At 41.0% G+C, this 23,730-nt stretch overlaps 1 protein-coding gene across 1 annotated transcript in view; it reads left to right on the top strand.

The window, feature by feature from the left end:
• The window catches only part of LOC104839232 (protoheme IX farnesyltransferase, mitochondrial), a 104,898-nt gene that overhangs the window by 67,944 nt on the left and 13,224 nt on the right, over positions 1-23,730 (top strand). The window contains exons 5-6 of the mRNA XM_010579429.1: positions 3,897-3,967; positions 22,911-23,143. Of these exons, the coding sequence (XP_010577731.1) occupies positions 3,897-3,967; positions 22,911-23,143 (304 nt within the window). The remainder of the gene's footprint in view (positions 1-3,896; positions 3,968-22,910; positions 23,144-23,730) is intronic.

The raw sequence follows: 23,730 nt of genomic DNA on the forward strand, positions 1-23,730 counted from the left end.
ACAAAGTACTATCTGGCCTGATTTATTTTTTTCCATCATCATGTTTTAAATGTTCATGCATACTGATTAAAATTTAGGTTAGGGTCTTGAAAGCTTTTGCCAAGTTTTGTCACTCAGGGATTTTTAGATGCTGTAGATTTAATCCTCTGTCTGTCCTTTTGATGGCTACATTCCCAACTACCTGGGGCAGATAATATTCTGCCTTGTCCAGCTGAACTGATGCATTCAGACTTCCCAAGGAAAAAGCCTCTTGAGTGCTTCTAAAATATTTATTTATCCAGTATTCAACTTACTGAATTTACTGTTTGCTAAAACAGGCAGTACTGTGTTGGCCTGGCATGAGATAATATGTTTGAGTTCACTCTTTCATTCCTATGGAATGATATTTGAGATGCACATTTTTTTCATTTTTTCTAGAATATCAGGGGAAAATAATTTCAAGTGGAGAGAGAATTTTGCTGAACATCTGGGAAGAAAATGGGAAAAGTTTGATAAATGGCATCTTGCTGACATGTAATAGCAACTAGCTCAGTGAAAGAATCTAGGGCATTGCAAATAAAAGGATTTTTCTTAACTGTAGTTCAGTTGGATATGTAGTTTCATGCGTACAGCTGACAGTAACAGATTATTCAGATTGTCAGATTTAAAAAAGCGAAAAAATTCAGACTTAAGTCATGCAGTAATCTTAATTTTGGGAGCAACCGTGTCTGTATACAACAGAGATGGACATTTTTGACTACTTAAATGAGCAGAGGAATTTCTTGTTCAAAATTTATATTCTGTTCAGGGGTTAACTACTATATTAAATATATGGAAATATTTCATACACAGATTATGGTATTGCCAGGTTATACTAACTCAACTGTGTAAATGCAAATTCTTGCAAGTGTTGAGTGTCCAACTCTTCTTCATTTCAGTCATTTTATGTTTGAGTCACAGTGAGTTTAAAACTTGTGCATTACTTTGATTTTATCCATCACACACAGAATACATTTAACTGTAAGCTTAAATACTTTCAAATGAGCCCAAATCTCCTCACGTGCACAAGTTTAAACTAGAAGTAAGCTCAAAGCAGTCAGACTTTGCAAATATAAATAAAAATTCTGTCTTTAAAAAAAAAAGCAAAACTGAGCATAGACCCAAAATATTTTCAGGAAAAAATACTTTAGCTCTATAGAATTTTTCCCTTGTGTTGCTCTACCAGTCTGATGTCAAATGACATTTTTTCTTCATTTAACATAATTGTCTCTGAAATGTAACAGTGAAACAAACCATTAGCAAAATGCTGAGCTGTCAGGAGCAATCACTGGTTTCGGATCCAAACGGGGTGCTTTCCCTTCTCTGAAGGTAGTCGTTACCATTTCCTATAGAGGTTCTTTGTGAAACATCCAACACTTCAAGGGCAGCGCTGTAGCCATGAAGATCCGACCTGTCCCTCCGAAGTGAGCTGCCGGGGCTCCGTGCGCTGGGGCTTGTAGCTGCCCCACAGACTCCTCTGTGCTCTTCTTCCAAACCAGGGTCTTTACCGGCTTTGATTGTAGCTGGGAGTGCCATTGCCGCTGCAGATCAGGCATAACAAACAGAGGACGAGAAATAACCTATTAGCTGCCTATCTAAAAAGCTCTGGGAAAGTGAAAGACGTATACACTAATGCTTTTTCTTCCTGAAGTCCCTTCCTCTCTTGCATGAGTGACTCTTGGCTGAGCAGCCTCAGTTTGCTTCAGGAATATCGATAATAAAATTGGAAGGCTTCGAGAGTTGGTAGGAATTGGAAGCAGGTCAGATGCTCCATCCAGTTGCTCCGGATGGAGGCTTACTGCGAGCAAACCATCATCTCCATCTACGGCTGCGTAGTCCTGGCCAGCTCCACCACACAGATGGAGGCGAGAAGTTTTAGTGAATTGGTTGTGAACTAGTAATTAAAAGCCGCGTTGATGATTTCAAGTCCCGTGCTTTTATATTTCTTAACTTTTAAGCATTTAATCCGTAGCCTTTAATGCAAATCGACAAATGCAAGATTCCTCACCTGCAGAACTGTGGTGGGTTTTGGATCTATCGTGGGCAAACTGAGGACTTTAATATGCAGCACAGGCTTCACCCCAGTTAACAACAGTAATTAGCCATTGATTTGTGTTGGCCAGCCACTGGAGGGGGATGAGGCAGCCACTGTTGCAGGGGGTTTCAGAGCTGCTGGCTGGCAGGGAAGCAGTGCAGGTTTGGGGTCCCCCAGCCAGAGCCCCCCTTGCCGGCTCTGCCGCTGCTTCCTTGACCCTCTGCCCTCTCTCTCCTGCCACCCGCCTGAGTCGTCTTCTTTCCCAGGTTTGGACAGTCTCACAAGCATGACTGAACATGAAGATGATGCGCACTGCCAAATTTCTTGGCTTTAGAGCGTACTGTTAGCAGGTTTTGTTTAAGCAGGATAGCTTTAGCATGTGGGCTTAAGCACATGCACGCCCTCACTCTCACTCGTATGCAGGCAGGACTTTCTTATAGCCTTATTCCTGGGAATGGTTAAATCCATCAGGAAGATGATTCAACCTGAGGTTAAAAATGTCACCACAAATGGAGAATATTGTGGGCACTGTTAGGCAGGATGATCCATGGGTATCCGATCCCTGCCGCGCTTGCAATACGTAGGAGCGACAGCAGAGGTTCCCAAATTGTTATATAGTCATTACTTCAAAGTAATAGATGGGAAAGGTGGTTCCTGTGATCTCTGTGTGCCTGTAAATGAAGCATCTTTCCCCTCAGGTGCAGCAGTAGGGCTCTGGTGGGGTCCCCGCTGCTCCCAGTGTGCCAGTCCGCTGGCATTGCCCTGGGAATGCAGCCCCAGCAAGAGGGGGTAGTAAGACCAGTAAGGCAGCACTGTCAGAATGAAGATGTTTGTTAATTTTGTCTTTTGTTGTGTAAAAAGTTACATTAGTTTGCTGGAATAACATAGATTTTATCGTGTAGTCGTTTATCATATAGTCACCTTAAATCTGTCTGTAGTTTGACTATACTGAGCTTACTGTCAGCCTGATTGTTTGAAATGATGATTTGTTATGGTGCTTTTCCTACATATTCACCATAATTGGGATCCTACCCCAAAACCTCAGACATAACGTCAGTAGAAAGTATTCTTTCTATAAGTAAATACATGCTTATTATTTTTGTTATTATTTTACGCACGTAAAACTAAATGGCTTTACAGTTTGCTGTATGGCAAAGTGCATTCAGCTTTTCCAGTAACATTCTTTATAAAACGAATCATACAAAAGCCTGCAGGAATTCCTAGCATGAAGATAGTGCCGCCTGAATTTTCCCATAGGCGATGTTTAAAGTCAAATTGGGTTGTGACATTAAATAACACCATATGGTGTGTTCATTCCCTGCTGCTAGAACTAGATGCTCGGTGCAGTTTCAGTAGCATTTTACAAGAGTTGATTGATTTTGGAGTGGGTTATAGGTTCTCAGAAGTTAGATGATCTTGAAAAAACTTAGTGTTTGTCTTTTAAATACCAAAAGCACAACATTTGCAAGGGCTGTTTGTATTAATGTAAAACTGGGGGCAGGGCTGTATGTATGTGTATACATAATTGTGTACATGTAAAAGCTGTGTCAAACCCGTCGAGAACAGAACTTGGAATCAAACTGTACTTCAAATGATTAACTTTTGGGGACTTGTGCAAACTATTTTTGTCCTCCAGGTGATTTTCTTTCTAAGGGGGTGCCAAAAGCATTAATGCAGACTATCAAAGCTCCGTAAAAGGCGTTTGCCATTTTCGTTGTATTTCTGAACCTTCAAAAATAGAGATTAAAGCACCTGCAGATGCAGACAGTACATTCCATGCATGGCATGCTTTCCGGCATCCTTTCATTTTGATTCTTCCTTTTTTTTTTTTTTTTTATTACAGTTCTTTGAGGTTCCATTTGACTCAAATATGAACAGGACAAAAAACAGACCACTGGTGCGAGGACAGATCAGGTAAGGCTATGCACACCTGCTCTGGTTAATGAGAAATGAGTCTTCACATTGCTTTTATCTATCTCCAAGGTTCTCTCTCTCTTCAGATGACGAAAAATAGCAATTTCAGGCAAAAAAAAAGAACAAAATACAGCTCTCTGTTCTTCGATATTTTTTCATGTTTATAACTTTCATGTGAGGAGTTTGGGTAATCAGCTGTCCTCTAAAATACTGAATTTCTCAAGACAGCAGAATTCCACTCCTGTTGTGTATTTCTTCACGTGTAACGACTACATGCACAGTGTGGTAGCAAGGACTTATGTCCCACTGAACTTTTGCATTAGTTTGTAACAACAAATCTTCAAAATTTCACATCTAAGAACAAACACAAAAGTGTATATTGGTTTTAGTAGTCACATTTATCTCTTGGATCACAAACATTTTTTTGAATCTCCCAGCAGAGGTATCTGCAACTCATTTTTTTTAGTGGTTTTGTAAGGCACCATGTTGTCTTTGCCTTTTCTACATGTTTAGCGTAAAGCTCGCAATGGTGGCTTCTTATGAAAATAAAGTAAAAATTTGTCATCATTTAGTTTATCATCATCCATAAGTAAATCCCCCCCCCCCCCAAAAAACGCCCCGCATTTGCCTAGGGAAGCCCTTAAAAAAAAAAAATAAAATCCTTCATTCACTCTGTTTTCTGGATTATATATCAGTTCAGTTTCTCAAAGGCTGTTTTCCAGCTAAAAAAGCAAAGTGAAAAAGAACATCAACAAAAAGCTCTAACTTATTTGCAAACTAAAGCTGAAGGCCCAATTCATAAATGATTCAACAAACAATTTTAGTATTGCATTTCCATGATTTGTGCCAAGGATTATTTATAACAAAATTATGTTTTCCCTTAGGCTTCTGCGAACAGTTGGTCCTATTTATTTCTGTGTTTTATCCATCACCTTTGGAGGACTGAAAAAAATGTGATGGATGAAATTACAAGAAAATTGAGACAAAATAGTAAAGTGAACCTCGGGGGTAAATTCACTCTCATTGTAAATAGTTAGAGTGCTTCAATAAACTTGTTCCGATTTGTTCTCGAAGATGGTGCTAATTACAGATTCCTGAGTTGAGTTAATTTTATTTAAAAACATATTTTAGGGACCACTGCAATGAGGGCATCTGTTGTACATACAGCAAGTCAGCCTTAATCATGCAGTTCAGGGGAGCTGCACTTCTGCTCCACTTGCAGGTGGTCCTTTAGCCCTGGAAGAAGGAACACTTGTTAGGAAGAATGGTGATGGGCAGATTGATTTTTATTTTTTTTTTAATCATAGTCTACTAGCATGGCTTGCAGTGTTTCTGGAGTCAGAAATATAGCTAGGAAACTTTCTGTCAACTTTCGATTCAGAGAAAGCAATTTGTTTTATAAGATTCCAGCATACTTAAACAAACTTCACTGTCATCTGAATGCACCACAGATTGGCAAAACCATATTTAATGGATTTTCTTACCCCCCCCCCCCTTCATATGTGCTTTCACCACAAAATCGTAATGTTGGGGACTTCATGTAATCACTCATCAACCTATCCTACCTGACTGTCAACAGCTAATTTAAAGTTCTTTAAAGTGTCACTTACCTTGAATAATGCCAGTCTCGTTCCCTGTAGACCATTGAACGTGCAGACCTTGACTGGGGTTATTTCTTCTGTGGTGTGCCAGAGGAGTATAATCCAGCGCAAGTGATCTAATCTTGTTATATGTTGCCACATATTCCCTGGTGTTCCTTGAACTCTTTCCTTCCTGGCTGATTAAATAAAACCCTTAAATGGTTATGCTAAAACTAGTCAAAAACAGACGAGACAGAGATGGATAAATTGTATGTAAGAGACTGGTGTCTTGGCTCTGGGAAGGAATCCAGAAAGCTTGGCGTATGTACAGAGTTCTTGCCCAAAATTTGTCTGACATTTGAGTTTTGACATATTCTTCTCTTTGGCTGCTTCATATCACGAAATGTTTGCTGCTTTCTTAATTGTGCTGTGTTACAACATCTGTGATATCCAGTGCAAACGAGGATTTTACGATCCATCTTCATTTGCTCTGTTTGTAAATACATTGTGATTTCCCTTCTTTTTTTCTTTCTTTCCTTCCTTTTTTTTTATTTTGCATAGTCCTTGTTACGGAACCGGTCAGTATGGTGTCCTGGTTTCAGCTGGGATAGAGTTAACTGTCTTCCTAGTAGCTGGTACAGTGCTATGTTTTGAGTTCAGTATGAGAAGAATGTTGATAACGCTGATGTTTTCAGTTGTTGCTCAGTAGTGTTTAGTCTAAAGTCAAGGATTTTTCAGCTTCTCATGCCCAGCCAGCAGGAAAGCTGGAGGGGCACAAGAAGTTGGCACAGGACACAGCCAGGGCACCTGACCCAAACTGGCCAACGGAGTATTCCATACCAGTATATAAACTGGGGGTAGTGGGGGCGAGGGGATTGCTGCTTGGGGATTAACTGGGCGTCGATCGGCAGGTGGTGAGCAATTGCACTGTGCATCATTTGTGTATTCCAATCCTTTGTCATTGCTGCTGTCACTGTATTGGTGTTATCATTGTCATTGTTGGTTTCTTCTTTTTATATTCTGTTGAACCGTTCTTGTCTCAACCCACGAGTTTTGTTTCTTTTCCTGATTTTCTCCCCCGTCCCACTGGATGGGGGGGGAGTGAGTGAGCGGCTGCGTGGTGCTTAGTTGCTGGCTGGGGTTAAACCACGACAAATGGGTAGCAGTTTTTCTATGGTCCAGTCCTGAGCTTGAGATCCCTTTTGAAGAGCGAGAAGGTTGTTAACTCTCTGTCGTGTTGGCTCACTGCACCTCCTTGGAAAGGCGTTCAGTGGTGGCTTTGATGTGAACTTCTGCCCACTGAGAAACTGCACTGAGACCAGTGACATTTTTTATAGAGGTTGTGACATCATGAAGACAGTTCTTGGATGCTTTGAGCTTGCGCCAGAATCAAACTGGTAAACCCCAGTGAGAGGTCCTTGGTGTTACTGAGTCATCCAGTCCCTGGATGAGCTGGCGTCTCTATTTTAGATAAGCTGATTCATGGAGCTGGCTCATTAGGAGATGTTACGCTGTTGTAGAGAAATTATTCCCGTGTGTTTCACTTTATGGCCTCCATTTGCAGCTTCAGCCCCAAGTTTATTCAGGTTTAAGATCAGCTGTCACTTCTAACTGACCTTGCTTCCAACGTTTCTCCCTTTCCTTTTTGCCTGAAGCCTTCCCTTTGAGAAAACAACACCCCCCCCCCATGTTGGCAACACTTGTGTGTGCTTATTTCCCTGCATGCACGTTCATGTGGTTCCCAAGTCCCCACGTCTCAGCCTTTTCTGCAACTTGCTGAGGACTTGCAGTTTGCTTTGACATCAGTGAGGAACCTCAGTAGCTCTCAAAGAAATGCTCTGTGGCCAGGGCTGCACTGTGGAGTGTGAATGTCGTCATGGCCTCTGAGGTCTGGCTGCGGACAGAGTCTCATCACCTTACTGGTGACACTCAAGAAGTGTTTGAGTTAGGCAGCTTTGGCCTGACCATCGCACCAGGCAGCACTGTGGGAGCCAGGAGCCAGTTCTGCAAAGATCTCTGGAAGGATGGGATTTGGAAAAGCAATTGTCCTCCATCATTCATGAAGTCCTTTCCATATTGCATCAACTTTATGGCTGAAATAGTTATTTAGAGGCTCAGTGTGCCCCTGCTGCATACATTTTATATCCTTTGGCCTGGACCAAACCGTACAGGCAATGACAGAGAAGGACTCTGCAGAGCTGGGGTCTGCTGTACGTAGGGACAAGAGTACATATACCTTAGTTGCCAGCCCCAAACCCACTGCTGATGCCCCCAGGGAATATTCCGACACTGTTGCTAGATTTGTGACAAACAGCACTTGATAGTTCATTGACTGCTTGCTTTACGATGTCCTATTTAATTTGTAAGGCTCTGAAAAAAATGTTCCCTTTGAGCAATGAGACGTAACCATCCTTATTCTCTATTCAGAGAGTAATCAGAGACATCCTGTTGCAAAAATAACAAGAGTAGACCCAAACGCAGCATGCCACTAAACGCCATCCATCATTCCAGCCTGCCCACATGTCCTCCTCCCTCCTCTGACCTCTCAAGTCTTGTTTGGAAATACAAACAGCTTGAGATGTTCTTCATACTTCAGCTGCAGTGTTAAAGTCATTGAGAGTATTTGCGTTTTGCATTATAACAACAGCTGATATTATTTTTCCTGCTATGAATTGTTTTTATGTCATTGACAAGGAAAAATTTCACGTGCTCACACAACCTTAGATTTGACTGAAATGGCAGCAGCTTTTCCTGGTTTCCTGTTGGGTATGATTTATTCCCTTGCTTTTTAAGGTAATGGATTTAATTTTCCTGCAGATTAATTTAAATAAATCTCTAGTATTAGCTGCAGTAGCTGAGTGAGCTTAGCCTTGAGTATGACAAGTGTCCTGTTCCATTATATTGTACAAAGTGACAGTTTTGATTGCCCTTCTACACAGAACTGCACGCACTCTTGTTAAAAAGTGGCTGTTTTTACGAACTTACAGTACTGCTGGATCTGCTGTGCTAAGCACTCATAAAAAACTTAATAGTTGTATAGGAATAGTTTTTCATCTTAAAAAAAAAAAAGTCATCAAACAGCGTGTTCTAAATAACTAATTCACGACCATGTAGACACCTTTCAGTTCTGCTCCCGCAGTATTTTGCAACTTGCAACTGTTTTATGTACCATGTCCTTTGGCTTTGGTCTTAGCAGTGGCTGCAGCATCTGTCTGGGAGCGGGGCTGGGATTTCTCCCTCGCTTTACCTCCAGGTTTCATGTCGCCCAGGCCATGAAGCTTGTACAGGCAGCATCAGAGGATGGTTGAGGCTGGAGGGGACCTCAGGAGAGCTGTAGACCAATCTTGTACGCACACAGCAGGGCCAGCGCTGAGGTTAGACCTGGTTGCTCCGGGTTTTATCCAGTCTTGTCTCAAAAACCTTCAATATAAGAATAATATGTTAGGGAATTTAATTATATTCTCCTTATGCAGAATATTTGCACTCTCAAGCTTGCTTTTCCTTGCGCATTTAAGAGGTTCAGGTCTATTAACTTAGCAGAAGAAGACGCAACACAGATAATGCCTTGGATGCTTCAAAAGAAATAAATCTTCATGTTGTTTGGTGAATATTTTTTCCTAGAATCCCATTAACCTCCTCACTTAGCAATGCACAAGGAGCTGTGTTCTGTATGCGAACTTCCCGCTTCTTACGGCCATGGTTGATGGTTATGGCAATTAATGGAGACAGTAAAACTTTTCCTACTTGTTGACATTTCTAAGTGGAGTGTAGACTTTGGTCAGTTTAAGCGATAAGCCAAACTCTTGAAGAATCAGACCCAAAAGAGCTCCTAAGGTAATAATGTTTCTCACTGATCGCTTATATTTATGAATTGTCGTTATAATTGCAAATATATACGTCGGACATTCATAAACTGACAGAAAATTGCAACATGTCAAACTTTCCCTATTTGTTCAAAAACACATTGTGACTCAAGACTAGTTCTATGTAAAGCTGAGTTTTCCACTGAGTTGCCTGTAGCAGACCTACTGTTGGAAGTGTAACAAAACCAGTCCATGCTGAAAAAATGTGTGTGCATTTAAAAAAAAAAAAAAAAAATCCTCCTGTAATCACTGTTGATAACTCAGTGTAATTAGCTTGATTCCTTGCTTGCTAACACTAATGTAAATCAGGAATGTTTCTACTGATGTTAGTGGAGCTACGCTGATGTAAGTGAGAGGAAATCCATGTCCTCGGCTTATGCTGAAACCTGCATTAAGCATTTAGCCAGCCCTGTTTTAAGCCAGCAGTTTAAAACCTCCCCAAGGGTTTCAGTACAACTTCAGTTCCCATTTAAAGATCAGCCTCTACTTAGCTGGCTGGTCTGCTCCCTTGGGTGGTCATTTCAGACAGGTTTCCTTCTACTTAAGTTAAAACAAATAAAACAAAAACTCCATAAATCTACAGTTCTTCAAGAATAATCATTTTTAAGAGATCAGATGCTCATTCCCTGCAGGGAAACATTCCAATATTTTGTTTAGAAAATACCTCATTTTAAAGGGACTGCCCTGAGATCTTTTTGAATGATAAAAATGTTTCTTTTTTCAGTGGGAGGCTTTCCTCTTGTTTAAACAGGGCACAATTCAAAGCAGACACCACCACGGCAGCCTTTTCAAGCATTTTTTATCCTGCTTGTATTCAGGCTTTATTATTTGAAAACAAGTAAATGCATTCCTTCCCCACCACCACCCTCCTGGTTTCCTTTTTTTTTTCCCACCCTGTGTTTTCCAGAAGCTGTCATTGACTGTATTTGGTAAACAAGAAATTAAAAAGGCAGCTTTATATTTTTGACATGTACAATTGCTTGTAAAAATGTAGTTCTTGCCTTTTGAACAGCAGGATTTTTTTTTTTTTTTTCTGGCATGGCCACGTCATGGAGAGGTGGTGGTGGGAGAAACCTTAAGGCTAAAACATAGTTTAATGAGAGTAAAACCCACATCAAAGGATGGACTAATGGAATGATATAATGCTTACTGTGTCACTTTCCCAAAGGGGATATGGATGACAGTACTTATATTTCAATTATCTATTCACTGCCTGCATAAGATGTTGATTAAATGGTTCTAAGGTATTAGAGTCCTTTTGTAGAATGCACAGAAAAATGGTGATACTGCACATTATCCTCAGATCAAAATGTGTATTAGCAGGAAATTATATAGCTCTAACTACATATATATTTTGTTTCTTAGAGCAGGAAAGAGGGTTGTTTTAATAACTCTAACATTACATTCAAATTCGTTTCAGTTGAAATGAAGGAATTGCTAGCTATCCAGCTAGCACCTTCCGCGTACTCCTCCTGCCCGGACCTAATTCTGCCGCAGCTCAATGGAGACATTCCTTTGCAGGCAGCTCTGTTTGGTAAATATAAATCCTGCGGAAACACTTGACCCCTCACGCTTTACTGCTTTTCAGTTCAGCCGAGGGGCCTTTACTGCCAAATTATTTATCCGAATCTTTAATTGCATGTGGGACAGTTGATAAATCGGAGTACATTGTACATCGCCCCACGTTAGGAAACATCCCAGATGCTCATGTATAAAGCAGGAGTCACGGTGCATTTGGCTAAATAGCTGCTCCATCTGCTTGTGGGGAACGCTGCGGAGAAGTGATACGGGCTCCTAATGGAGTTGTCTTATCCTCTCATGTCAGCTCCTCGCCGGGGGGTAGAGCCCCATGAGCTGGAGGGAACCAAGCTATTGTACGCTAATCCTTCCATCTTTGTGTCCGATATGAAGGGGCCTCTTGGACATTAGTTGTAACCATTGACTCTTTTCTTTTTCAACTGACTAGTGATGAGTCATTTTCTGCAAAGGTGATGTTAAAGTGAGTTTTCTCCCTTACACTGCACAAACAAGCAAAATTAAAGCTCGAAGCCCAAGATCCTTTCCCCAACTTAACGCGCTGTTCTCCCGATGGCTCTTCTTCCCATGTCTGTCAAACATTTCAGGTTCATGTTTGTAAATTTTGGCTTAATGCAGTCAAAATCCCCACACTTTGTTCCCTGTATTAGTATTGAACCTTATCTGGTTTAACCACAACAGCATCATTATTCAACATGTGCCAAGTGTTGTAGGAAATGTCACCGCTCAACAAGTCCATTACAGAGCTGCCTCTGATTAGAAGCTGCTATACCCTGAGATCTGTTTACAGTAAGTCATGTTAGAAGTGCATTTCTTTCTGTGAAGGACAGAGTTTATCATGTCTTATACAAGTTATAACTTACATGTTATCAACTTCACAAGTCAGATATAAAAGAGGTTTTTCTTACACTTTAATTAGCTGTGCTAACACAGATGCTTGCTCTCCAGTCTTTATGACTAGAAAAGCTGCATTCCTGAGGTTGAGATATGTGGAGAACCTCTTTGATATGTTTTATTTAATTTTTTTTTGCTAGGGACGTAGAATCACAAGGAATATTATGTTATAAATCATGCTGTAAAGGAGTGTGTGCCACAGTGACTCATATTGCTGCCCATGTGTGACAATAATAAAGTTGTACTCATGCAATTTGATGGTATATGAAGGGGTTGGTGTTTTTTTTTCTCCACCAAACATTTGTAAAATATAACTCCAGATGCTAACTGTAGATAAACTACCAAAATAATAATGCAGAAATCCCAAATACAGCCATCCTCATTGTCTTCATCTCTCAGGTGAAACATAGCAACTGCTTAAAAGCATGCTATAGAGTGTTAAAATGATAAGAATATCAAATACATGCTTGCGATGTTGCAGAGGAATCTGCAGATAGGCAGGAAGGATCTGACTTAAATTGCAGTTTGACAGGCTCATCTGCTCCATTGCTCTTCCACTTAATGGTGTCTAAAGCCAGATCCTCCTTCCACTGTAGACCATTGCTTCTTGTCCTGCTGTCTGTTGCTGTAGTGAATAACTTATTTCCTTCATTTTCATTGCTACTGGGAACATATTTAGAGTCAGTGATCCTGTACCAAGAATGGCTGGACTGTCTGTTCTCTTGTTTTTGAAGAACAGGTTGATAAATACTCTAGAGCTTCAGTTTTCTCTATCTTAATGAGCTTGAGAACTGGCCCAAGACTTCTTTACCCACTGCTTTCCAAATGTTGTCTGAAGGCTCAGCAGAACCACATGTTAGACTTAATCACTCTAAATCACATAAAAATGTTTCTGGAGAGACCATATTATCCATCCTGTTTGTCAGCTAGTCTCTGGTTCTTAAACAAAGAGAGAACTGAGATTTTGAAATAAAATGAATGGATCACTTAACTGCCATGTTGTAAGGTTAGGTTTGTTAGGTTAAAGAGGAGGATTTAGTTTAAATATTATGGGGGACATTTTTCAAATTTACTGTAGGTTTGTCTTGTAAGCTCTTTAAAAAAATATTTACATTTTCGTGACTGCAGGGAGGCTGTGAATATTATTATTCACCCTTTCACTCCTACCTAACAAAGCCATATAACAAGGAGCATGCTAACGCTCTGCAGGGTTGCTTAGGGTTGTTATGATTAGCATTCTGGTGTGTATAGCAAGTGTAATAAGAACATAAACATTTTATGAGTATGGGTCCTTTTAATTTTTAATTTTTTATTTCAAGTGAGGTGACGAGGCTCAACTGGAGCTTCTGCTTAATAACAAAGGGCAACATAAAAAGTTTTATTTCTGTCTGAACGTGGTATTCGTGAACTGCAAGTCTCCCCAGGGTTTGCTGAGCTATCTCATCCCAAACCTGCGGTTGCTTTGGTCTCAGTCCTCCAGGCAGACTCTTGAACCCGTGAACAATGAAAGACCAGATCCTGGCTTCATTTGCATGGAGTTAGACTGGTAAAAATGAGAGCAGGATATGTTTAGGAGACAGCTCCATGCTGAGGGTGGGACTCCTGATTTCTCTTTTTTCGACTGAGTTGAAATTCCTCTTGCCTCGTGTTAGCACACACGGTGTGTCTTTATGGAAACTTTCAGCAAAATCGATGGAGCCAATTTTGATTTACAGAAGCATAAAAAAGAGATGTGTCCCTTTCAAGATGAAATGATTCTTTTAAATTAGCTGTGTTTGTTTATGATAGTTTTAAAGTCCCTCACTCTGGCAGGGGAGACAGCACATCTGCAGCTTGGATTCTTGAGGAGTGAGGGGAACTAATTGCCTCCAATTTGGTTAAAATACAGTGTTGATTATGCTTTTATACAATAGCGATACACAGCCGTGACAGGGCAGCTTGGGCTTCATGCATGGGTTGTTTCGTCATTGGGAGAGAAATGAATTGACGCAGACATGGGATATTTTATCCTAGTCTGTATTTATTTACACTAAGTACACTTCTGAACAAGTATATTAGATAGCAAAGCCAGACCCGGGTTGGCAATTTAGTGCCAAAACTCAAGAAGGCAACTCCATGACAAGACCCAGCCAGCTATACGTGTTTATCCATCGCTGAGCTCCATATATGCCCAGCTCTCACTGGATGACATTCCTTGGGAGATTTAGACATCACTCATTGAATTCAGTCCCGTTTCCCTGCTGATGGTCCGGATGTCATTCAAAACCACATCCAGGTTGGTGCTGATGCCTGGCTGAACCCTGTGGACAAAGGAAAGGTATTACCGGCAATTCTTTTCACAGAGATTTGCATTTTAAAGAGGTTTATTTGAGGTTCAGGTCTGCAAATTCTTCCTCTGGAGACACAATGCTACGGTGTTGAACTCCTGATTTAAGTGTGTTTAAATGCTACCGATTAACCCAGCTCATTAGGCTTTTTGGGAACACCTACAAGTTTCATACCTCCTCTTAACACAGAGTTCCTCCTCAGCTCAGACTTTGTGTTACAAGTTGGCTTTAGAACTGTTCTACTATTTTCCACACTATTTTTTTTACATTTGGGGAAAAGTACTGTCCAATCTGAGATTATCAACATCTTTGTCATAGTTATTGCCAGTAACCAAATCACAAAAAGCCAGTTACAAAAACATAAGCAGGCAGAATTGCAACAAGTGCATTCTGGAAATCTTAAAAATTGTGGTAGTGTTATACCCAGTTAAAGGGGATTTGATACAAAATTCAGTACTTGCAGTGCATGTAGAGCCTGATCTGCCACAGCAACACATTTTTGGGGAAGAGATACCAGATGCTGAAAGAACGTAGCTACTACTTCTTAACCTGTGAAGACAAAGTTAAATAATTCGTTAAGGAAAAAAAAAAAAAGACTTGACAGAGCTCTCCATTTGTTTGCACCTCCTAAAGGACGTCTTGTCAGTGTTCAGTGGTAAATGATAGACAAGCATGTATTCTGATATTTGGAGTTGATGGGGAAAAATTGAATTCCCAATTAAAAGTGTAATTTAGTTTCACGTTTTAGTTTTAAAATGCATCATCCTTCATTCCTTGTCATGAGTCATGAACTTTCTTGCATGATTGAGAGAGAATAAATGAATATCTATTAAGATCTTTCTCTACATTTTTCCCTTAAAATAGTATCATTTTAGCTCATTGATGGATATTGTTCAGTTTAATATAATTCTGGTACTTTGCAAGATTAAGCCTCAATCAGCAGGTTCCTGGGTTTTTCATAACGTTCAGTCACAATGTACCTGTGGAAGATGGTATCAAAAGTGAGAGCATGGATTGCTTGTGTCTACTAAAGCTTCTGACTGATGCTGAATCTGATCTACATGAAAGAAATAAAGGGGTCTAGCAGTATGTCCATTCTGCCAACACTAAAGCTATTTTTCCCTTTTAATTGGAATGAAATATCTCTCCTTGACACTAATCTAATCTGTAATTGAAAATTGTAGTTGAATATAAAAATATTTTGTCAGTCATGCTTTGAGTCCTTAAAAAAAAAAAGATTTGCTGCCTCAAACCTATACCAGTTAGGGGTCATGATGCATCATCATGTAACCACTTCGATTTAACATCTCAAATCTGAGCGTGGATGTTTTTTCTATCAGGCACATCCCCAGTCTGTCTGTAGGACTCTTCTGGAGTTTAATCTAATGTCTTTTGCAAAAAAAATTAGAATCATTTTAGAACAGTCATCAGCAATGAAGCTACTGATCCAGGCAATGTTTTTCCAGTTTCAGTTTCCATTAGTGTTGTTGTTATTACTATAGAACTTTTACAGCTGACAATGGTCATGAATATGGTTTTTATTACTAAATATATAAATATGCAGCCTGAAAGGATTTGTGTGGAAAGTTAAAATTTAATTTTACTGTTGGTAGATTGCCATCATTCAGTTGTCTGCCATGATTACTGATTGGTTTTGAATGCTGTGTGCCTTACTTTGAGCTTAGAAGCTGCATGAGTGGTTTTTTTAACCTCCCATCAAAAATAATTTCAGGGAAGCTACCGTTGCTATTCAGGGCAAAATGTGCCTTTTACAGCCTTCTGGCTCATTTTTTGCAGTCAGCTGACTCTACGGCACTTGCGCCAGCAGACGACCCCACTGCTGGTTTCAGGCATCTGTCCATCTGGGGAAGCAGAGCTGGAAATTACACAAATGCAATCCAGATGTGTGCTTGAAGGAGATGGGCTTTCTTCCCCATTACCTAAGTCATAGGAGCAGAAAGGCTTCTCTATAGTCATATGTTGCTGCAGTGCGTAACGTCCTCAGCTCCTTGTGTCTCTTCCAAGTGGGATGGGATTGCCTGGTATAACTCTTGGGGTTGATGGCCTTCCCTAATTTTCTTGGTGGATCTCTAAAAGCTGCTGAGGAGGGTTCAGCAGTTCTTGGGTGCTGATCTTAAAAAAAATAAATAAAAGTTTAAAAAAATCCCTTGGCTGATACTCCTCTGGCTGAGGGAGGTGACCAAGCCATAGCTCAGTACCATATGACAGTCATGGTGATCACAAGCTCAGCCCCTACCCTGGGACTGGTTTTTGGCAACTCTTCATGTTGCCTGGCCACCGGAATCGAGAAGATGCCAGGAGATGAGCAAAACTGTAAATCAGCAGCTGGGGAGAATTAGGTGCATTTGTGCTGGGGATCCCCCCAGACATCCTCTCCTCTTGAAATGACCATGGCCTTTTGCAGCCATAGAACCCTTCAAAGGGATGTGACTTGCACTTCAGTTTGTGTAACCTCTCATTGTTGTTGGAAAAATCTGAAAACTTAGGGCTGATGCTTTTGTCTGAGTTTCTAAGTGGCTTCAGAAGCCTTAAAAACTTACTGCTGACCTGGAAAAAATTAGGAAGAGGAAGGGGCTTCCTCCAGCAGCCTTGTACTGGCAAGTAGTCTGGGGACATTTTTAGTACCTACAGATTCCAGAAATAATAAGCAACTTATGATGCTTACTCCTGAAATCTGATTTTAATTATGGCTTTGGAACAGTGTTCATGCACTGGACTCATATCTAAGCCTGTGATGGCGAAATGAAATTGCAGAGATGAGAATCACACTTGTATTCTTTGTCTGCCAAGTACCTTCTTCCGAGCTCCCGCTATTTTCAGCCTGTCTGTGCACGAGGCTGGTTCAGGCTGTTCCTCTTCTTATTACGACAAATTGTTTTTGACTCTATATGCAGATGGAATTTGCACCCAGAGTAGCAATACTGAGATTAATCTGAGCTGTCAATCTCACCTTTATTGTCTCGGCACTGTTTACCTGCCACCGTGGAAGATGCTGAAGTCAGGGATAATTTAGGACCGTTTCTGTGGGCAGCAGCAGCAAACGAGCGAGGGGAGGAAGTGTTGGTGGTCTTGCTGAACCTGGGTCTCGAATGAAACAGAAAACTCACCAAAAAACAAAACCAGCTTTTATCTCATAAAAAAATAAGTACAATTGCAGTTTAATTAAAGGGTATAGTCTGTGCAGAATATTTGCCCTTACTAAAATCCCATGCAGAGGAAAGCAAGGATGCATATCTTGGCTTCATCTGAATGTAGAAATGACTCTAAATAAGTTCCTTCTCTTCCCACCTTCCTTCTCCCCTCGCAGCCCATGCCTGGATGTAGAGGATGTTTTAGGGAGGTGCAGCCTGGCTGGAGGAGCTGGGGAGCCGAGCAGCGGGGCTGTGCCCTGCCTCCGTGCAGCTGCCTGCCCTTCAGCACAGCGATTGCCCACTGCGCTTTATTCTTCATCATCCCTGTCTTGCTTGTTTTAGATCATCACCCTGCGTTTGGCAGAACGGACCCCTGGCCTCGTGGCTCGAGGGACAGTTGTCAATAATAATAAGATCTAATGCAAAATAATCAACCAGGAATTTAAACGTTTCAATCCATTAAGGTATTCTGTGCATGCTGCAGCAAAACAAAAGGGCATTGTTGTTTTGGTTGTTTTTTTAGTTTGCCCTTTTAGAAGTGGGTGATGTTTCTGTAAAAGGTTTTTGACAGACAGGGAGAAGACAGATTTTGTTCTATTTCCTTTTGTATTAGGCTTTGAATCTAATTCTCAAATCTAAGCACTTATGCTTCACCTGAAAAATATGCAGGCAGTCTTAAATGGACACTTACATTCAGGCTTACGCTTTTATGTAAATACGTTTTGCGTGCCCGATTTCCCATTAACACAAGGTCACAAATTAAGTTTCTTATGTATTTACATAACATCTGAACATGAATTGCCTACAACTGCTGATTGCATGAATGCGCCTATTCAGGATTCGTATGGGCTTTGTGTCTGTATTTGTATGAGTGTCAATATATTCACAGAGATAGGTCGAAGCATTAGATGCTGATACAGGAATTTTCCATATTTCTAAATATTGATAGGTTTTAAGAGGGAATTTTGTCTACCTTCTTGATTGTTTTTTTTCCAAACAAAGTTTTCTTTAACCTTTTTCCCCCTTTTCAATACCTTTTTTTAAATTGTAGTTCAAACTGTACTTTGACAGTCGTATTCACAAAATCTTTTGCCAGAGCCAAAGACAGCATAGAAAAGCATGTGTAGTAGTGATGCTATTGATCTTTATACACATTAAGTTTGCTAATGCTGCTGTGAAATAGGTAAAATAGTACATTAATTTTATAGATGGGCAAATGCTTTAATTTGTTTTCCCCTCTCAATTTTTCCAAGTAATGCTGTGAGTCAATAAGTACTATTATCCATGACTCTGGAGCCTATTAAATATATTTCACGCACAAGTGTGTAAGATCATTATATACGTATAACCAGGTCATCTGTAAGTGGCAACTAGATTCGGAGATTATGCTATTGCACATGAATTAAAATAGGCTGCTGTGTTGTCCAAAGTCTCCATCAACAATATAATGAGCGAGGGTCCACATGGATGCCTCATGGTCATGTGTGCGGGCGATACCAGAATATCACCCACATGAGATTCCTTCTGCCTGTTCCCCATTCCCCCCCAGCAGCTCCGGGCTGTCCTTGAGTGATCCTTCTCAGCCTGACCAACAGCATCTCTCCAGACTCCTCTGTGTCAGCAAAAGCTTTGAGTCGAAAGAGTAGAAACCTGGGTCTCTATTCCTCCTCCTGCTCCTCCTCTTCCTCTTGGATGCTCCCAGTGGAGTGTGACTGGGGAGCATCCTCCTTGGGTGAACTCTATGGGAGAGAAATGTCAACACATTTTCTTTGGATCTCTATTCAAGCTGAAGTTCTCTCAAAAGCTTTTAGTTGAGTGTGAATGTCTTTTAGCAGTATTATTAGGCAGACTTCTGCGTATGCATTCTCAATAAAGGAGAGAAGAGGAACGAGGCAGAACTACCCGTTTTTTGTTTCCTTTAGGAGGTGTCCTATGTGGTGACATACTGGGTATTTTAGAGTTGAAATTTGAAGAGAACTCATTTGGCACTTAAAGTATTTTTCCAAAGTCTGATTTTAATCAGCCAAATAACTGAAACCAACTCCTCCCAAGAATCCATCATAAAACCTAGTTTCTTACTCAATATGTTTGCTTTCTGAGCTAGCTCCTTGGCCAGTTTTCCAATGGAAGATTGCCTTTTTTTCCCATGAGAGCAATTCCCTTAGCATAAGTGAACGCCCAAGTGAAACGTGGCTTATGTACCAGCATCTGTCATCAGCCTGCACTTACTGCATGCGATGGTTTAAGGGTGAAGGAAACCAGCAGAGACCCCGCGGCCACTTTTGACCACTATGTGAGAATTCCCTGGCGTTGGGTTACCCAAGACTGATGCTCCTGTGATGAACGCCGGACTGTGTGATGGCAGGAGGCTGTAGCGGGAGGAGCTGCTTGGACATTAGGTGATGGGGCAAATCCTGTGACAACTCAGCATCACAGCCTTTCTCCTGCTCCAGAATGAGATCCTGTTCTCCTGTGCACCCTCGATGAGATACAGGCAGCCGGGCAAAGGAGCGTGCATCAAATCAATGAGCCTCACACCACATGCCTGAGTTTTGACAGACCTAATGTGAGCATGGAGATGCATAATGGTCCCTAGAAGACCATAAACTAGTAGAAATCAGAATACCCCTTAAACTGCTGTGATTTAAGCCTAGGGTCAGTCTTCTCTTCTTAAAATCCTGGGAGTCGCTGAAGCAGAAAGAACTGCACCACTGACTTAAATCTCTACATTTTCCTCAGATATTCTCTCTTTCCCAATGAGGAGTTGCTTATACTTCTCCTAGACCTTATAAACATGACATACTTACGTGAGAGTGAGTTGAATTCTCCTCTGCCTCATGTCTCACCAAGAAAACAAAGTCCTAATTTCTGACTGCAGTGTCTTTGTAAAGCCAAATAGTATTTTAAGGGGCAGAAATAACAAAGCTGAATCATCAGATCACAGTTTGAGTTTCTGATCTCAGTTGGAGTTTTAGGGGCAGACGTTTGTAAGTCGGACAATTACTCTTCTAGAAGAATTTTACAGTTCCTTGATTTTTAAAGAAACGCTGGAGAGAAGTAGAACATGTGGTACTTTCAGAATGTCTGAAAGTAATATAGTTCAACTGCTTATGAAGAACAGCCTGCATTGACTTGATGCCTTCCCCTGAGGTAGTTAGGACTATTGCAGACACTAATCAAACTGCCCCCAGGAACTTCCTTTTAAAGAGGCAAAAAAGAAGAAACTGAGAAACAAAAACGTGTTTTCATCCAGCAGGAACAGAACAACTTTTTTGAAGGTCTCAGCTGCGTAACTTCACCCTTCCCTTTTGATAAAGCCTCATTTTTTAAAGGTGCTTTTCCGATCCATCAGTTGGACGTGAAGGCGGCACACAGCTGGTGTCAGGGCTGGCGCTGCAGGGCTATCGCTGCTGCGGGGAAGCGATGTGAGAGAGACGTGATGCTGGGTTCAACCACGGAGGAGGGCTTTGCACTCCCAGCCTCCCATAAGAGGCATGAAGGGCTGGCTGGCGTCTGCCGCTCCGTGACCAGCTCATGGTGTGTAGTGTTCATTTGAATTGGAGACGTGTAGATAAGTCTTCACTCTTGATTAGTGAGAAAAGTGCTCGTTGCATTAGGTCAAACTGTGTCCTCATTTATGTCTGTGAGCCCTGCGGGAGCAAACGTGGGTAGCCCGGCCTCGTAGGGTCACACTGGTCTTTTGTCGCCTCGAGAGTGTGTATTGTGTAAATCTGGTGTTTACCGTCTGACTGTATTTTATTCAGGAATCAGTCAAGATAGATTTGTTTAACTTAACCCAGTCAGGCTTTCACTATAGAGGGGCAACGTCTACAGAGTGCGGCATTTGTAGTTGGTGTTGAGACAGTTTACGGTACAGATTGTGTTTTTGCTGCCTTTCTGCAAAAGAGCACTGCTAGCTGCAAAACCAGAGGGCACAGCACCGTATGGCTCCTTTCACAGAACAGCTCCTGAAAACAGTCTCAAATTTTATACGTCTTATTGTCAAAGGATGGCAATGATGTACCCTGCCTCTATCCCTGATATATTAGTAACATCAAGACTGGTAATGCTGGAGCATCAATGTGCTCTGTGCATGCTCCGTAACCTAAAATCTGTTGATGGTTTTGAAAAGGTGGATAAAATGACTTAGTCAATTTAATTTAAATTGAAGGCAGTTCTTTAGTGTGAGATTTGCTCATTTTAGTTCTTCCAGTTATTTAGGATCTCCATATCATATTGGTCCAACAAAGTTCTTAAAAATCAAAATTTGAATGGTAGGATTTTTTGCTGATAAAACTCCCATAAAATTCATCCCCACCAGCAAATTTTTCTTACGAGGGTTGGAGTAGTGCTTGCAACACGTATTTTAGGTTAAGGATTTGGCTAGAGGGCAGAATGATCATAGAATACAAAGGCTGCATAGTTTTCAATTAGACAAAACGTGTAAAGCTAAACTTCATGCAGAGACATTTGTTGCAAGCACACATACTTTCTGCTCTTATATGGATGACTAGAAGTGTGTATTTAGCCACATGGGTTATTAAATGCAACACAGTTAATGGCATTTTCCTCCCTTCCAGAGGTTTCCCACACCACATTACTTCTTAGTGGCATTTAGTTCTCTCCTTCCCATTATACCAAACCCCCTCAAACAAGCACGTGTGAAGGGATCTCCACCAGCAGCAAACATGGTGATCTGGTGCAAGGCATCACAAATAAAGCTTCCTCAGGGTTGCATCACAGTGCTGCCTGTGAAGTGTGATTTTGGAAGCCAAACAAAAAATCCTTGTTCATCATATTTGGATGTTTATTGTGGAACTTATTAGCAGTTTACATAGCTTCAGCCACTTTCTTAAAGATTTTAACAGGAATTTCCAACCTTCCCTGAGCTCTTCGCTGATGTGCAGTAGAAATCAACAGAAATAATTTGCATCTTTGTTGTTTGCTGCTTTTGGCCAAACCTAAAATATTTTCAGTTCATTTCAGTCATACGTAGAATATAATAATTATTAATTTTGATTCTGTTGCCAGAATTGCTTTGGTGTTTCAGTAAAGCCAAAAAATACTTTATACCTGTTAACATAATTTCAGAATTATTGAATGTACTCTTTTCCTCGTAAATGCTTCCTAATTCTGTGTCTAACCCTGTTGCATTTCAGTCAAAGGATCTCTTGGATAATTGCAACCGGTTAAAAATCTGATAAGCTACAACCATTCTCATTTACTCTAAAGCCCGAGTGCTTTTTCCAGAGGTCAAAATTTACTAAGATTAAAATGAAAGAGAAAGATCTGCTGGAAGCACCAGTTCTCCATAAAGGCTGTTTACCTGCAGAGGTTGAATTTATTTGGTGAACACAATGATCACAAGAAGAAGAATCACCTATGGTGGCCAATCTGTAGCAAGATTGTCTTAACTTTTCAGAAAGGCTTTTCTTAGGATGGGGGTTCCAACGGGAAAATTTGGGCTGGGCCAGTAAAAAAATAACAAAAATCCAATATTAGCTTTTGGGAGTAGGCAAAAGGAGCAGGGCAGTAGTCATTCTTTAAGACAGACCCTTGCTCAGTGTGCACCTCCTGCTCTCTCCCCACAGCCCCCTGCTCGCCGTCTGTTTTGCTGCTTCCTGCGGAGTCCCAGGAATCACACTGCTGACGCTGGGAGTAAACCCTCTCACCGGGGCCCTGGGAGCCTTCAACATTTTCTTGTACACGTGTTGTTACACGCCCATGAAGAGAATGAGCATTGCCAACACGTGGGTGGGAGCTGTCGTTGGTGCCATTCCCCCCGTCATGGGCTGGACTGCAGCTACTGGTAGTCTCGATGCTGGTGAGTATAAAACGCTTGCATCTGGGCGAGCGGTTGTCAGCATTGCCTTTGGGATAACTAAAAAGACCTACTCAAAAGGCAGTAAGCCTCCTTCTTTATGCTTGTTGACCCGGTACTGCTTCAAAAGCAGATATATTCTGCTGTTTGCAATGCCAAAGTCTGTTACAGTGTGGTACCATAAGGACTGAATGAGTAGACATGATGGTATCATTCTCCTTACGGGGGCATTTCAGGGACAAACATGAGCTGATTAAAGACCGTGTCCTATTGAATATGTGTTTAGGCCATCTTAAAAAAATAGTCTGGAAGGAAAATAGTGTCTTTGGGGTTCACATGGAAGAAAATATTACATAATTTCAGGATTAAAACCATACCCAGTAAGATCCAACTTACAAGTCAGGAGCTTTCAGCTGGAAAACTCCCAGATGTGTTTATTACTGTCTTTCCACAAGCCAGAAAATATCCTAGGAAGACTAATTTATTGGTGTATTTCTTAATTGCCCATTTCTAAACTCTAAGTTTTAAATATTCCTTCCCCCCCTCCTTGAAAAGCAAACGAAGATTTCTATTTTAGTAACTGTGAACCA

This window comes from Haliaeetus leucocephalus, unplaced genomic scaffold (genome assembly GCF_000737465.1).
Source record: "Haliaeetus leucocephalus isolate CR32 unplaced genomic scaffold, Haliaeetus_leucocephalus-4.0 Scaffold657, whole genome shotgun sequence".
NCBI classification, from domain to species: domain Eukaryota; kingdom Metazoa; phylum Chordata; class Aves; order Accipitriformes; family Accipitridae; genus Haliaeetus; species Haliaeetus leucocephalus.